General features: G+C 35.3%; 1 protein-coding gene across 2 annotated transcripts in view; it reads right to left on the bottom strand.

Moving 5' to 3' along the window:
• The window catches only part of Dnaaf3 (Dynein axonemal assembly factor 3), a 223,732-nt gene that overhangs the window by 76,354 nt on the left and 129,270 nt on the right, over positions 1-18,108 (bottom strand). For both annotated transcript variants that reach the window (XM_090410152.1, XM_090410151.1), the window contains exon 9: positions 9,273-9,366. In XM_090410152.1, the coding sequence (XP_090266278.1) occupies positions 9,273-9,366 (94 nt within the window). The remainder of the gene's footprint in view (positions 1-9,272; positions 9,367-18,108) is intronic.

Below are 18,108 nucleotides of genomic sequence, written 5' to 3'. Positions count from 1 at the left end.
GCTGTCTCTATTGCTCTCCTAATACCACCAACCACTCTGAGCTCTTTCATTTCCTCTCCTTAAAAGTTGATTTTCTCAAATCCCACTCTCCTAACAGTGAAATCATCCTCCTGGGTGATTTTAATATCCATAATCAACTGGCTTTCCTTTTCCAGTTGTACAGATCCTGCAGGCAGAGATGCTGAAACATTTGCCATCACACTTGACCTTACACAAATTGTTCAAAAGCCGACCAGAATACCAGATAACCCGAACCACTCCCCAAATGCCCTAGATCTCTTCCTTACCAATGACCTCTACAAATATGCAGTGAAAGTAGTGAGCCTCCTGAGTAATTCTGACCACAACCTAGTGTTCATCTCCTCCCACACGCAACAACACTTACACAGTCACTCCCACACAAGAGTAGTTTGGCATTATAACAGTGCAAATTGGGACAGTCTCCGAGACTACTATGCTTCATTCCCATGGTTGGATCATTGTTTCTGGTCTTCCAGTCCAAACATATGCACCGAATGTATCACCAAAGTAATCCTCACTGGCATGAAAACATACATTCCCCACACTACTCTCAACTGCTGTCCCCTATCCAAACTCTGGTTCTTCAAAAGATGTGCCAAGTCTGTACAAATGAAAAATCAGGCATTCTACAACTGGCTCAAATCAAGAACTCCATCCTCCTTCAATGTCTATACTGAAGCCTGAAACAGATGCAAGAAAATTATCAATGTTTCTAAAACAGAATTTGAACAGGTAAAATGTAGGAAGCTTGTCGTAACTTTTGCTCTACACTATTCCCACTCCCCTATCATACCTATATGGCTCAATTGCAACATCACCCACAGGAAAAGCTAACCTCCTGGCTTCACACTTTGCCTCTACAAAACTGACAATGCCAAATGCAATCCAGTCATTCCAACTGCCCAACATACAATGCCCCCTGTATCCTTTTGCCAAAAAGGATACAGGGAGCTTTGTATGTCTAAATTAGACACAAAAAAGTCTCCTGGCCCTGATGGCATTCCTCTAATTGTCCTGAAGGTCTGTGCACCAGAACTGACTCCTATCCTATGATGTCTGTACATACCCCAAAGCCTGGAAATTGGCTTATATTCAACCCATTCTTAAAAAGGGTGATAAATCACTGCCATCTAACTACTGCCCTATCTCACTCACTTCAGTCCTATCCAAAGTGATGGAGAAAACCATTAACTCTCAGCTCCTATTCTACCTTGAAAGTACCCAGCTATTAAGTGACCACCAGTATGTATTCTGTTGATGCCAACATCAACGAAATCCGTACATCACACATCGCTGGACAAATGCCATGGAGAAATTTGGTGAATCTCAAGTGGTTGCACTTGATATCTCTAAAGCCTTTGACTGGGTCTGGCACAAAGGCTTACTAAGCAAACTCCCATCATTTGGACTGTCTCAGGACTTCTGCAGATGGATTGCCAGCTTCCTGTCTGGATGCACACTATGTGTGATGGTAGACGGCTCCCTATCCTCTCACCATCCAACTAATGCTGGGGTCCCACAAGGTTCAGTTCTCTTACCGATCCTCTTCCTTCTGTATATCAATGACCTATTTCAGTTGACCTCCAACCCAATACAGAGTTTTGCAGATGACAGCACATTGCACTGCTCCCTTTCATTTGATAAACCTTGCTCTACACAATGCATTCAACACACAGAGCATCAACCACCACTGTCCTTAATTCTGACCTCCAAGCCATCCTCCAATGGGGCTCAGCTCAGATAACCTCATCAACTTCAATGCTAGTAAAACCCAGTTCTGTCTTATTTCTCACAAAAAAGAACCATTTTCCCCAGCATTATTTTTGATAACATTCAAATTCCCAGACAAGATGAGATTTCTCTTCTTGGAATTACTCTGACATCAAACCTCTCCTGGCATAAACACATCACATCCATTGAATCCTCAGCTTCCAAAAAACTAAGTTTTCTCTTTCGCTCGAGATGTTATTCGAGACATTACTCTAAACAGCTGTTAGCCTTATACAAATAGCAAATCCACCCAGCTATCGAATACTGCTCTCACATTTGAAGTGGGGCTCCTAAAAGCTCCCTCAAAATCAGTACAGACTTAATACAGAGGAGAGCAATTAGATTGATTAATGACCCACCTCTTACCAACTCACTCCTCCCACTTTTGCACAGATGTTTGATTTCTGCAATTTGTATATTCTATAAATATTTCCATGGAAAATGTTCATCTGAAAAAGCATCAATAATTCCCTCAATCTGTACTAAGCCCATTGTAACATGTACAGCTGCTGCCCAACATCCATTCACAGTACACCTTGAAACCCATAGAACTAGTTTCTTTTTCTTATTCTTCATCCTTGCTACTGCTGTACTGTGGAACAGCCTCCCCCTGATGTATTTCCTAAGGAATACAACATACAGGCTTTTAAATCAAATGTAAACAAATTTTTGCTTTCCCAACCCACTACCCATATACAGTACTAACATACTATAGGTTGACCAGCCGACCTCTCGTATATGTCCTGTCCTGTCAGGTGTCTTCTCCCTCCAGGAGATTGACTACCATGTGTCTCCACCATGTCCTATTCTGCACCTCTCTGCTGCATTCCTCATATGAGAGATAGGTCCAGTCTTCTATATTTTTCATCCACTCCAGTCTATGTCTTCCTCTCTTTCTCTTTCCCTCAACAGTTCCTTTGAGAAGTGTCCTTTGTAGGCAGTTATGTCTCAGAATATGTCCAAAATATCTGACTTTTCTCTTTTTAATTTCTTTCATCAGGCTCCTGTTTACGCCTGCCATCTCTAGTACCTCTTCATTTGTCTTTTTCCATGATATTCTCATAATTCTTCGCAGCATCCACATTTCAAAGGCCTCCAGTTTTTTCACACTCAGATTGGAGAGTTGTCCATATCTCTACTCCATATAATAATGTAGACCATATGTAGCATTTAGAGATTCTCAGTCTTGTTTTCAGATTTAATTCTCTAGACGTTAGTAGATTTTTCATACTGTTGAAAGTTGACCTTGCAATTTCAATCCTTTTTCTAATTTCATCTTCTATCCTGCCATTCTCTGTGATCAAGTGTCCGAGGTATATGTATTTTTGCACCTATTCTAATTTATTTCCTTTTATATTGATGCATATTTTTGGTATTTTCTTTTCTCTTGAAATTATCATGATTTTTGTCTTTTTAAAGTTGAAACTGAGGCCATACTGTTCGCTATACTTGAGGGTTTCATCTATAAGAGTTTTGAGGTCATATTTGTTTTCAGCTAGAAGAACCATGTCATCTGCATATCTTAGATAATTAATATTTCTGCCCCCTACAGTGATTCCTTTGAGGTTACTAATTTTATTAAATATTTCTTCTGTGTACAGGTTAAAGAGAATCAAAGAAAAGATACAGCCTTGTCTCACACCTTTCTGAACTGGAAATTCTTCTGAGGTCTCGCTATTTATTCTCAAAGATGCAGTCTGTTTCAGGTAAAGATTAGTTAATAGCCTAATGTCTTTTCCATCCATGCCTATTTTTGAAAGGATTTCAATTAATTGTTCATGTTGGACATTGTCGAATGCCTTTTTGTAATCTATGAAGCAGAGGTACACATCTTTTTGTTTTTCTAGATATCTTTCTATGATGGTTCTGATGTCGTAAATACCTTCTCTTGTACCTACATTTTCCTTGAAGCCACTTTGTGTATCATTTATTTCTATGTCTATTCTTCTTTTATTTCTTTCACGAATAATGTATAGGAGGACTTTTGAGGACTTTTCATCTGACTGATGAGGCTGATTGTCCTGAACTCTTCACATCTTGTAGCTTTTGTTTTTTTGGGAATTGGAACAAAAATTGAGTGATTAATATCTTTGGGTAGAAATCCAGTCTCGTATATTTTATTGCATAATTTTGTTAGAAATGTCAATCCTCCTTCATCGAGAGCCCTCAACCATTCTGCCAAGATATTATCTATTTCTGCAGCTTTATGTGGTTTTAGTTTTCTGACGGCATTTTCAACTTCACAGAGTAAAATGGATGGTCCTTCTAAATCAGTCTGTTCTGGAATATCATTTCTTTGTTGTTCATATAATTTACTGTATTCAATCCATCTTTCCATGATTTCCTTTTTATCCATTAGAATATGGTCTCTTGAGTCCCTAATGACACTTGCATGATTTGCTGTATTTATCCTGCTTGTCATTTCTCTGATCTTTTCATGCATTTCTCTGCTTCTGTGTTTTCTATAAAGGTTTTCTATATCTATACATTTATATTTAATTCATTCCTCTTTGGCTTTCCTGCATTCTTTTTTTATTTCTTTATTCATGCTTTTATATTCAGGTTTGTTCTTTAACTTTTTTCTTTGTTCCATCAACGTCAGTATTTTTTCATTCATCCAAGGTTTATTCCTTTTGCTTTTTAATTGTGAAAGTGTATTTTTGGCTGCTTCATTGATGCTATTCTTAAATGTTTGCCAGTTCATGTTAATTTCATCAACTGGTGTTCTATTTTCTGTGTGAGTTGTGGTGTCAGACTTGTTAAGGGATTTTGTGAATTCTTTTATAAAGCAGTCTTTAACTTCTTGGTTGTTAAGTGAGTCTGAATTATAAGTTTCTCTTATGAATGGTTGGCTTGGTATCTTAAGTTTTATTTTGATTTTTGCAATCACTGGGTTGTGGTCTGATCCTATGTTTGCTCCAAGATATGTTTTTGTTTGTGTTATTGCATTTTGGAATCTTTTGCTTATTATTATATAGTCAATTTGGTTTCTATAGATGTCCCCAGGGCTTTTCCAGGTATACAGTCTTCTGGGAGGATGTTTAAACAGTGTGTTGGCAATTATTAGGTCATTGGTTTCACAGAATTGAATTAATCTTTCACCTCTTTCATTTCTGATTCCAAGCCCTTGGTTTCCCATGCAAAATGAGATTTTTTCTGAGCCCACTTTTGCATTTAGGTCACCCATCATTATAATAACATCATCTGACTTAGCACTGGTGATTGCAGTTTGGATGTCTTCATAAAACTGTTCCAACTCTTCATCTGGGTGATCTTGGGTTGGCGCATATGCTTGAACAATATACAGGTTGAATCATTGTGCAGTTATTTTGGCTGTTATGATTCTGTGATTTATGGGCCAATATCCCTGTAGAGATTTTGCAATTCTATTACTTAGGACAAGCACTACTCCATAAAGGTGTAAGTCACTGCCAGAGCTCGTATAATGAGTCCAACATAAAAAAAACAATATATATATATATATATATATATATATATATATATATATATATATATATATATATATATATATATATATATATATCACTATGATAAGGCACTTATGTCCTACTGCATGGACTATTATTCAAGAAAAGACTATTTGCTGCCTGGTCAGCAAAGAGTCTTTTTATGGAATCTAAACTCTATAAAACACTATTGGGAAGAGTTAAATTATTGATTGAGTGCTTTGATATTGCTCTCAATCAATAATTTAACAACATCTGCAGGAAATGACTGCCTTTTATCCAATTTTAGTGGAAACTTTCTAGGAGAGTAGCACCTGGAACTGCAGTAATACAATGGGACAAAAATGTATTGAAGTTTGCAAAAGCTCTGTGGCCTCACATGGCTGCAAAGGTTATATCTACAATGCTTGAAATTAACAAAACTGATTATTATTACTTTTCTTCCAAAATGAAGTATAAAATAAACACTTGTTCCTAAAAACAAGTATTTGTTAGCGGCTCTATTTTTTTTTTTAAATTCTTCTTCTCTATCTGCAAGTTATATTTATATAGGGGAGATATAAGTTATATAGGGGAGACAAAATTTGTTTCCCAAATTTTGTCTCCCCTAGCTTTCTAATATAGAAGAAAGAAGTTAATTTTTTTCCCTGCTATATCTCAGGATTTATTTAATCTTTAAAGTTTGTGGCTTGAATTCCTTGCAATGGGAATCATTATGGCAGCATGGTTTTGATTAAAATGGAGTTTTACTGAGGTTGAGAAGAATAGACCAAATAAGGATGGCAGATAATGTTTGCACACTGCATCGATTTAGTCTTCCAACTGAATTAATGATCTACTCAAGCCACGCATTGTGCATGGATAGAGGAGAGGAGGAACACATCTGACACATTATTATGATTATCCCAAGACCCCATGGAGTCAAAGACTCATCTAGAAAGTCCTTTTATCATACACACAGCTCATCATCATACACACAGCCCATCATACCTTAAACATACTCAAATTCTCTGCAGACACCACACTCCCAGGCAAGGCATTCCAATCATTCACAACTCTGCATGCAAAAAACCTGCTTCTCACTCCCCTGCTCATACCCTCCTTATACAGCTTCCAGGGATGACCTCTGGTTCTCCCCTAATTTCCCCACTGTTTTCTGTAAAACCTCTCCAACATTGATCCTAAAACAACCCCTTACTAACTTGTAAGTCTCTATCATATCACACCTCTTCATCCTCTCCACCAGACTCTGTAAATTGCATCTTCTCAACCTTTCCTCATATTCGACATTCCAGAGATCAGTCTTAGTCAGTCACCTCTGGACTCTTTCCAACATCGCTTTGTCCTACAGAACCAGATCTGGCACAGTAGTTCATATGTGGCCTAATCGAAGCCTTATATAATGGAATAAGAATTTCCTTACTTCTACAAGTCAGTGTCCTCCACATCATTCCCAGAATTCTTTGTGTTGTCCTCACAATTTTGGCATTGTGTCCCCTAAATTTAAGATCCTTATCCACTATCATCCCAAGATCTCTTATTTCCTCCACCTCTAACAATATATCCCACCAAATGAAAATTCTACATCCCATCTTTGTTTCCCAAATTTTAAAACCTTACATTCTGCAGTGTTGAACTTGCATCCCCATTCCTGTGCCCATTCACTCAATCTATTCAAGTCTTCTTGTAAGGCCACCAAAACCTTAAACCAGAACATTTCACTGATGGTATTGGAGCAATCACGCCCTTAGAACTGCAGAGCTTGGAGATGCTACTATCATGTGAACTCTCATGTTCATTCACAGAAAACACAGGGGAAGACAACATCATAAGTTTCTGAATTTGCATTACAATGGACTAAGCAAAAAAAAGTTAGGTTTTTCATTTGGTGAATGAGTGAATAGACCACACTCTGAAAGCATTCCTTAGAAGCAGAGACTGAAAATGAATTTAAAGTGCAATGTAACAGACAATGTTGCTGCTTGTATTGGACCCCTTTCAATGAGTCTTAATGAATAGATAGCGATCTGCTGATAATAGCACTGCATTGCATAAAACCGGCAGGTATTTAACATTATTAGCATCAACTTATTAACCAGATTTTTCTGGAACATTTCTGTAGGATTTCAATTCATTTCTTGCTCTATTTATACCCAAAAAAGAACCAGCTTTTCCACTTTTTCTTTGTCAGTTATCCTGTAACATTTCAAAGAAATCCTCTCTTTGCAACTAGCACTTCAGTTGAACTATTGAACAAGGAGACATATTTGTAGCTATTTTCCATTCTAAAATTTGCCATATCACTTTACTTGCAATTACCTATCATTCAAGAAGTTTATGTTTAGTGTTGAATACTGTAACTATTCCTTCCTTCCTTTTATCCAATCATCACTTTCTGAATAAATCCTATAGAAGTAGCATGTATTTTAGTATTCATCTCAGCAATGGTAATTATGTTGACATGGGATTTCTGTAATTTCTTTGCTTGCTGATCCTCTTTTCCACTAATGCTTCTTACACTCATGATGTCTGATCTTCACTTCTGTACATGACTTATCAATATTTGCCCTGATTCTGCGGGAGGGGGGGGGCTTATTTAATTGGGTGAAGCCAAGGCTAGTATAAAATTTGATTACACCACACCATTATATCTGTGGTTTAATCAATACAGAATAAAACCAGGTCATCTGGTGCTCCATTTCCAACCTGTTTTCACTCATTCTGTATTCAAGTGGATGACTATTAACAAGATGCATTACAAGAATATTGGAATTAGACATTTGTTTAGAAGTTTCCGTCATTTCATGTTACTAACAGGCTGTGTAGAAGTCTCTTCCTAATTATACCAGCACTGATTTAGTTCATATGTTTTTTAATGGATCATGCAAGAAAAAGACTACCAGGAAGAGATTTGCATTTTGCTACCATCAGTTATAAGGGTTTATCAACTGAAGGCGAGTTCCGTACTCACTAGAATCTTACTTCTCTGAAATTTCGGTTGTTCATCCAGAAATACAAATGGGCAAGCAGGGCACATTCAACTAACAGAAACAATATATACAAACATGAGCCCCACAATCTTAGTTTCTTCTTCTGTGAACAGCAGTCTACATCAGCTATAATTGTAAGTCCCATGCTTTGTAAGAATTTGTTTGACCCAGATATCCTTATTTTTCTTGCATCCACACAAGTATACAACCTGCATTTCAAAATATCTTCTATCAAAAAAAGAAAAAAAAACAGTTATAATGGGATGAATATGGGGGTTAAATCTGTAATCTTGATAATTTGTAATGCACATTAACAATAAGAGATGTCCAGAGAAGAGTGACTGACAATATCAGGAATATGAAATGTTCGCTATGAAGAGAAATTTACGAAATGTGGATTGCAGAGTTTGGTGGATAGGAGGAAAAGAGGTGATATGATAGAGATATTTAAGTTAGTGAGGGGATTTTATCAGATTAATCAGGAGAAGATTACAATAATAGTTGATGGTGAGAGCAGAAGAACCAGGTGCCATCCCTGGAAGTTATGTAGAGTGTGGTGAAGAGGGGTGTGAGGAGTAGATTTTTTACATTGTCAGTGAATGGAATGAATTACTGAAATATGTTGTTAATGCAGGGAGTATTAAGGATTTTATGATTCAGTATGATAGAATGAACTTCCTATGATGAGTCTGCCGAGTCGATTGGTAGAGCCTCTGCTACTAATGGCTCACGAAAAAAGTTAAGCAAGTTTCAGCATGGTTAGTAGTTGGAAGGGGTTTAATTCGATGCTGTTGGCACACTCTCGAGCGATGAGTCTTTGAACTCCTTGGAGGTGTCACATAATAATAATAATAATAATAATAATAATAATAATAATAATATACTACTAAAAGGAATTAGCAAATTAAGTTTCGATTAGTGACATGATTTAAATCTGGCCTAAATCTAAAAAATTAACATGCATATACTTTTTGTGTATACTCTGCTAAATCAAATGAAAGAATATCTAAGATAGCATTTGTACATTTTTATCTATTAATTTCATATGGAAATCCCAGTCATATGCTCCATGTCTACTGTCATACCGCACACCAAGATACTGCCGAAGTCTTGTGTCCCTTCAAAAAAAAAAATAATAAATAAATAAATAAATCATTTTTTAAACTTCAGTTTTATCATTAAAAATTACAAATTTTATCAACAAAAAAATTGAAGTGTTTACAGAATTGACTCTGAATTGAATTATTTATTTTGTTTGATCCAGATATCCTTATTTTTCTAGCATCCACATAGGTATACAACCTGCATTTCAAAATATCTTTTATCCAAAAAAAAAATTAGGTATATAATAAGATTAATGTGGAGGAAAAATTGTAATCTTGCTCATTTTAATGCACATTAATAATCAGAAAGGATCCAGAGAAGAGTGACTATGACAATCTCAAAGTCATCTGACATCAAGACAACATCAGGACTATTCTAAGACTGCAGTAGCAAATTATAGACTAATCAATATCTCAGGCTGGTGGTAAAAGTACTGGAAAAATTGGTCAAAAAAAAGATTCAAAAATGGGTGGATAAGATAAAAATATGATACTGTATGAGAGGCAATGTGGCTTTGTAAAGGGTCAGTCATGCCTTAGTAATTTATTAACTTTTATAATCAAGTAACAGTTAGTTGGACAAAGGAAATGGCTACACAATGATTCTGTTGGATTTTTCAAAGGCATTTGACCAAATGGAACTCTGTTATGCAAATTTGGGATGGATATGACACTGGTTATGAATAAGAGGGTGGCTGCTGGACTGATATCAAAAAGTGATATGTGGAGGGACAGAATTAAGGCAGAAACAGGTGATTGGTGGTGTGCTGAAAAGTTCAATGCTGGGACTATTACTGTTTAATTTGTGCATAAATGATATAGGAAATATTCAATTGTTTGCTGATGTTGCAAAATTAGGTAGAATAATAGTTGATCAAGATGATGTGGAGAGCTTGCAGGATGACTTAAGTAGGCTGTCAATATGGGGCAAAAGATAATGGGTATCAGCGTAATGTGGAGAAATATAAAGTTATACATTTTGGGATTTTCATAGAATGGGGAAAGGGGGCACAAGGGAGATATCCCTGGAAGCTGTACAAGGAGGGTGTGAGCAGGGACATAAGGAGCAGTTTCTTTGCAATGGAGAGTGGTTGGTGAATGGAATGTGTTGCCTAACATTGTGGTGAATGCAGACTGAATGAATGAATTTAAAACAGTTTGATGGGCTTTGTGTGTAACAGCGTGTGCCTCCCACAATGAGTGTTTTGACTCAATGAAAGTCTGGCGCTAATAATAATAATAATAATAATAATAATATTTAAGTTGTAAGTCAGCAGTTAGATTTGAAGGAGGTACAGAAAGATGGTCTGCCTGAAAAGTATATCTTACTAAATGGAACACTTAACAACTTGGCTATTTGTGAATGTAAAATCAGATGTAAAACTATTTTCACTGTTATTTATCATCTGTATAGGTCACATTATGAAGGAAAAGGGCATTACACCTGATAACAAAATTGTAGGTATTGTTAATCTCTGCTGTTTACTTTATGCTGATGATGTTATATTCCTAAATAAATCCAGTGCAAGTTTTCGGGATTCCTTAACTAATTGAATAACTGCTGTAACAAATGCATGAAATCAGCAATAAAAAGACCAAAACTATGAAAATAGGCAGGGACACAGACCATAGACTGTTGACTAGACTATAGACCTTGTTAAACATTTCAGCTATTTAGGCACAACTGTTAGTGAAGATAAATTAAATATGGGAAACAGATAATAGTATAGGCAATGCTAGTTTGGCATGGAAAACCAGTTGAAGAAATTTATATGGAATAAGAGAGAAATTAGTCAAAACACTAAACTAGTAGTATACCAAACAGTGTTCAAGTCAATTTTAATTTATGGATTTGAAAGCTTGGTTAGAAGTAAAAGAATTGATCAAACACTGGAGAGTACAGATGTGAAAGTTCTGAGAAAAATAAGGAGAGTGAATGGATGGCATCAATGGCAGAATCATATTAAAAATGAATATGTGAGGAAGAACTCTTTTAATATCTCGACATTTCGATCTTCATATTAAGATCATCATCTGGAGTATATACAAATGCATAAGCACAAGCTGAGTTACATTACATGCAGTGAGTAAAGAAACAATGAATTTGATCACAAGTTATTCTACTGGCATGACCTCTAGTGAAAAAAAAGAAATTTAATTATTTAGAAATTACATCAAGCTAAATTCTATTTATGATAACATGAATAAATTTTTTTTAATATTTTTCTTCACTAAAGGTCATGCCAGTAGAATAACCTGTGATCAAATTCATTGTTTCTTTGCTCACTGTATGTAATGTAACTCAGCTTGTGCTTGTGTATTTGTATATACTCCAGATGATGATCTTAATATGAAGATCAAAACGTTGGGATATTAAAAGAGTTATTTCTAATGTGGTTGTAAAGTCCATAATTTCTAAAATGAATGCTGATCACCGCACAACACTAAAAGAAAGGATGTGAGGAAGAACTTGACAAAACAGAATATAAGAGGAAAGATCAGAAAAACAGGTAGGCGATGGCAAAAAGATCAGAGGGAAATAAGATCTCGGTGAATTGATGCAGTTAAAAGATCGAAATATAAGATCTGACAATATTGGAGTCCTGAAATATAACAGACTAATTTGGAGGAAAATTGTTGGTAGGAAGTTAGTACCACGTGAAAAGTTTACTTTATCACTATCATATGTCTTCCCTGAGGGCATATATCAGAAGTTTGCTGATGAATAACAATTAGATCATGTAATAATAGAAATATCAGAAATAGTATATTAATATAGTATAGAAATAATAGAAGTATCAGTTAACAGAAATATCAATGGAAAAAATTAGAAATGACACCAAACTATAGCTAATTGATGGATTAATGTTTAACACATGCAATGCACTTTGAAATGAATGGCTAATACAGGTGTAAGCAAGCATGGAGCAAAACTCCAGATATAAATAGATATTTCTAAGAGATTTGGATATATGGATAGCATAATTTTTTTTTTCTGCTTTGGAGAGAGAGAAAGTGAGAACAATTTATTCAGAACATTCTTTTAGCTCTTATTAAATGGGAAATTAAATGGGAAATTAAATTTCCCATTTAATTTCCCACTGTAGTATTTGAATTGAGCTCTAGCAACACCAACTCTAATTCATCTACACCAGTATTCTCCTACCCCCCCCCCCCAGCATCCAGAGAGGTCATGGATCTGCCTGAAAAGTATATCTTACTAAATGGAACACTTAACAACTTGGCTATTTGTGGATTTTACGTTTTTCTGCCATTTGACTTGACTAAGTTTCTTCCTCCATCATGAGATTCTCCTGAATTTATTATTGGATTAATTCCCTTAGCTTGTTTGGGTAACTTTTTTTTTGTTCTGATTTCACTTTCCTCCCCATGGCATTCATTCTCCTGGTCTCTTTATAGTGATTCTGAGGCCTCAACATCTTTTTATCCTCAAGTATCTCTATTCTAGTGTTTATGCTTATATTGATTATTACTCATAATAGCAATTTTAGGAAAGGTGATAATGCAGATTATATGATAACTAAATAAAATAACTAGATTATTATTTCCAATATTATTATTATTATTATTATTATTATTAAACAAGACTTCATGGAGTCAAAGACTCATCTAGGAGGTCCTTTTATCTCACACATACCTCATCATACCGCGTCTTAAACACATTCAAACTCCTTGCAGACACCACACTCTCAGGCAAGGCATTCCAATCACTCACAACTCTGCACGAAAAAAACCTGCCTCTCACTCCCCTACTCACACCCTCTTTATACAGTTTCCAGGGATGACCTCTAGTTCTCCCCTGATCTCCCACTATTCTCTGTAGAACTTCTCCACCATTGATCCTATAACAACCCCTTACCAACTTGTAGGTCTCTATCATATCTCCCCTCTTCCTTCTCTCCACTAGTCTCTGCAAATTACATCTTTTCAATCTTTCCTCATACTCGACATTCCAGAGGTCAGAAACTACCTTAGTCAGTCGCCTTTGGACCCTTTCCAACATCTCTTCATCCTTCTGAAAACCAGGTGACCAAATCTGGGTACAATAGTCCATGTGTGGCCTAATCAAAGCCTTATACAATGAACAAGAATTATGTGAAAGACAAATTGAATCATCAGGTAGCAGGCACTACACGAGTAAAGAAAACTAACATAATGGCAAGTCCTAAATTATACTATGGGATTTGAATAGGCAATCTTGACTGATAGTTTGAAAATAAGCATTTCCCAGATTTGAGGCAATTTTATGCAATCCAAATTTATTCAGCTTAGGGATACATTATTAGAGAGATTCAAGGAACATTTTTTCATACTTTGCTTCTGAGAAGTATGGCCGCTTCCAAAAGATTCTGTGGCAGGTACTCTTGCAGGGATGATTTGCAAGTCCTGGCCACAGTAGTGGTACATCATCTATCTTCTCATGAATTCAAATCCACAATATTCTCTTTTTATGCAGATCCTCTTTTAAAGTGTGATCCACCTATTTAACTTCCATGCAACTTATTCTCCTAACTCTGGAGATTCAGTTAGATATAGCTTTCTTCAGATATCTTTGAAGAAATATTCAAAGATATCTAAAGCTTTCATCTCATTTACGGATACTATAGACCTAGGTTCTTGTGCCTGTCACTTCCATCATGTACTGCTTAAAGTAGTTATCCCTCAGTAATTCTGTAAATAGCAGAATTATCAGAATATATTCTGTAAATATCAGAATTTTTCTTTCCTCGTCTTACACATTTTCAACCTCCAGTCTATATATGAAAGCTTTGCAATCATTAGCAATATTCCTCTCCCCCTTCATATTTTGTCTGTCCTCTCTGAATATACTGAATCCCTCACCTTCTATTCCTATAATAATATCCTCTTTTGTCAATCAGAACTCACTGATGTATATGTGTTGGACTGGTTTTACTTTTGTTATAATAAATTGTTTAAACATGTACAGACTTATGTAGAACATGCTTATGAATCTTTTTTTTTTCCTCTCCTGAAGACTCAGGTTTTTCATCTTGCATACAGGCAAACTGGCCAGAGAACACAAGCAATTTACACACAAAAAAAGTTTGCGTGTGTGTCTTGCAGGGGGGGGGAACAAATGGATGGATCGATAGTGGCATAGTGTGTATGTGGCGAATTAAGCAGTGTAAACAACAGTTGAGTATTCATTCATGATGAATCATTTAACTTCTTGGAGGTGTAACATAATAATAATAATAATCTTAATAAATGCAGGATTTGAATCTTTTTATTGTTAAGAATCAAGAAGTAACTTAGTCAAATAACAATTTAGACACATTCTCTTTTTGATTGGTTCAGGTTTCTAGAAAAAATGTACAGATTTCGTCTCGAAAATCAAAATTTTAAAACTCCAGCCTTCAGATATCATGGTGAGCTTTGACGTGATGGCCCTCTTTACGAATGTTCCAAGTGAAGAGGTTCTCGATATTTTAAAGAACAAGGTTTCAAAAAAGATGTTTTCCTTGCTATCACATTGCGTTCACTCTGGCTACTTTCAATATGAGAAAAAAGTTTACAAACAAAATAAGGGATTGGCAATGGGCAGCCCCTGTCTCCTATATTAGCTAACATCTTTTTTTTTTGAAGATTTCGAACAAAAGGCAATTTCCTCAGTTACTCTAAAACCAAAAATTTGGCTGAGATTTGTAGATGACATATTTCTTATCTGGGAACACGGCACCGATAACTTTCAGTCTTTTTTAAATCATTTAAACAACTTCCACCAAGACATCAAATTAACAATGGAGGTTGAAGAAAATGGATCTCTTCCCTTCCTGGACATAAGACTTACTAAGACATCTGATTCTATAAAAATCTCAATCTTTAGAAAATCTACACACACACGGATAGATACCTACATGCATCCTCACATCACTATCCTGCACAGAAAGTGGGTATCATCTCAACTCTAGCACATCGTGCCAGATCTATACTGTCAGATAATGAAGAGCTAAAAAATGAACTACAACATCTACAAAGAACCTTCACAAGTAATGGCTACTCATCAAAAAGTATTAATAAGCATATATACTGCCGTCATCAAAACAACTCAGAAACACAAGACAACCCAAAGGTTATATCTTCTTACCATACATCAGCTCGCTCTCCACAAAACTAAGAAGAATTTTACGAAAGTTCAACATAAAACCTGCTTCTCTACTCTTCCTAAACTAAGATCGATTTTAAGCAAATACAAACAAGCTCACAACCATCTACAATTCCCCGGAGTGTACAAAATCACGTGTGACTGCAGGAAACAATAGTATATCCAAACTGAAAAATCCATCCTCCTACGTCTGGAAGAACACCAGAGGGACATTGCCTACAAAAGAACTAGAGCAAGTGCCCTATCAAGCCACGTACTGTTTTCAGTAAACACAAATGATGACGGCCGTCAACATGAGATAAACTGGACAACAACTTCAAACCTTCATATATGCCGTGACGAGTGCCGCATAGTTGAGTCTAAGGAAATTGTTATGGACCCTCATCAAATAAATAATAACCTTAGTTATAATCTACTGGACTCTTGCCCAACAACAGAACTTCAACACGGACTGCAGCTACAGTTCAAAGCTAACTGAATTTTATAATAGTCGTTTTTATAGTGATACAATGTTTCTTATAGTGTTTTTATTTGCTTTCTATATTCCCACACCTGAAAAAGTCAGACAATCCAATGAAGCATTTTGTGTTTTGAATAAATTTAATTGTTATTTCTAGTTCTCAGTTCTAAGTCAGTATATATAAATATGTAACTTTCACATTCTCGCACAGATCATTAAGAGAATTTGGATGACCATGAGGCTAGCAGCCTCGTGGCGTGAGCATGATTTTGCGTGGTAAATTTAAAGGCACGTTAATCAAAACTCTTGCCGCGTATATCAAGGGATTGCCGCAATTAATTTTACTTTAAATTTACCACGCAAAATCATGCTCACGCCACGAGGCTGCTAGCCTCATGGTCATCCAAATTCTCTTAATGATCTGTGTGAGAATGTGAAAGTTTTTTCCCACCAAATCAACATTAATGCTACAACCCATGGACATGGGCTTCATTGCAACTTTCAAAGCCTATTTTCTTAAAAAGATATTCTCAAAGGTAGTAGAAACAACAAGGAGAAAATGCGATTACGCTCCACGAATTTTGAAAAAAATTTAACATTAAACACACAATCGAGAACATTCGTGACTCATGGGAGCAAGTATCTTCTAGTTGCATGAAAGCTGTTTGGAAAAACCTTCTGCCAGAATGCGCTAATGACTTAAGTTGTTTTCAAAATCCTGTGAACAACATGGTCAAAGAAATCATTGGAATTGGTGAAGACCTCGGTTTTGATGCTGTTGATGCAGAAGATGTTAAAGAATTATTAGATTCAAATTCAAAAGATTTCAGTGACAATGATCTTCTTGAAATTGAGCAACGCACATATGAAAATAAAGAACAAATGGAATGTGAAGATGAGGTTCCAAAGGAAATAACAGTCAATGAACTGGATGGAACATTTCGCAGTTTAGAATCGCTTAAGCAGCAAGTAATGAATATGGATCCAGATGTTAATCGAAGAATGCTTGTTTGCCGAGATCTGGAGAGTCATTTGGCTTGTTATCATAGAATTTATGCCGATAAGAAAAAAACTAAAAGTGTTCAAACGACTCTTTATAACTTCTTTTAATTAAAAAAAATTGCAGTAACTAATGTAGGTACAAGCATTTATTAAACATTTACCTTGCATTCATTTTTTATCTTTCCTAAAAGAGTACCATATAAAACAAACTATTAGTACAGTAATCGATCAGGGACGAATTGTACTTTTTACCATTGATTATTAGATTTGATTAACGTGATTTTGATATATGTGGTGACATCGAGGGATTAATTAACTGCGTTAATCGAGGGATACCTGTATATATACTATATATGCCAGCGTATAAGATGACTCTCAAATACTACTGAAAACCCCTCGAAATCTTGGGTCGTCTTATACGGCGAGTATAAAAAGAGAAGCTTAATTTCTTGGATGAACATTTAGGTAGTTACAATACATCGTTATATAAGAAAATAGGCAATGCTTATAAACAAATTAGATTAATTTTTTGTTACATAAATTTATTTAAATATTACAAGAGACGTAAGTCTTAAAAAAACAAATAATAATTATTAACCTCAATTTGCATGTTAATTTTCTTTGTCATCTCTTGAAAATAGTTCTTCAGATTCATTGTTTAAATCAGGGTTTCTCAAACTTTTTCTACGACAGAACACTTCACAAATCCTGAAATGTTCACGGAACACTTGGTTATTTTGTAATGTATTAATTAATAATTAATACATTACATATATTATCAATTAATGCAATACATTAATTATCAATTAATTAATAATTGATAATTAATTAAACATCAATTAAACCATCATTAAATTAATTTGTGCTGATTTTCATTGACATATCCCATTCTGATCACCAAAAATTTTTAATATTATTATAAGTACTTACGAGTGAATGCAGACTTTTTCTCCTGTGTGCTGGATTTGTAGGTTAGGTAAATATAAATAAAATAAATGAATAAATCTAAGCATTAAGAAAAAACAATCATTTATTGTCAAATATTAATTAGTAAAAACAAAACACATAAAAATAGTAAAACGTATATTGCAAATTAAGTTCTTAATGACTCTGAAGTTTTTGGGTCATCGAATTACAAATTTTTTTG

The sequence above is a fragment of the Typopeltis vanoorti genome, chromosome 20, assembly GCF_054136105.1.
Source record: "Typopeltis vanoorti isolate ZY-2024b chromosome 20, IOZ_Tvanoo_1.0, whole genome shotgun sequence".
In the NCBI taxonomy this organism is placed as follows: domain Eukaryota; kingdom Metazoa; phylum Arthropoda; class Arachnida; order Uropygi; family Thelyphonidae; genus Typopeltis; species Typopeltis vanoorti.
The sequence above is the reverse complement of the archived record's forward strand: the minus strand, read 5'-3'. Positions and strand labels throughout refer to the sequence as shown.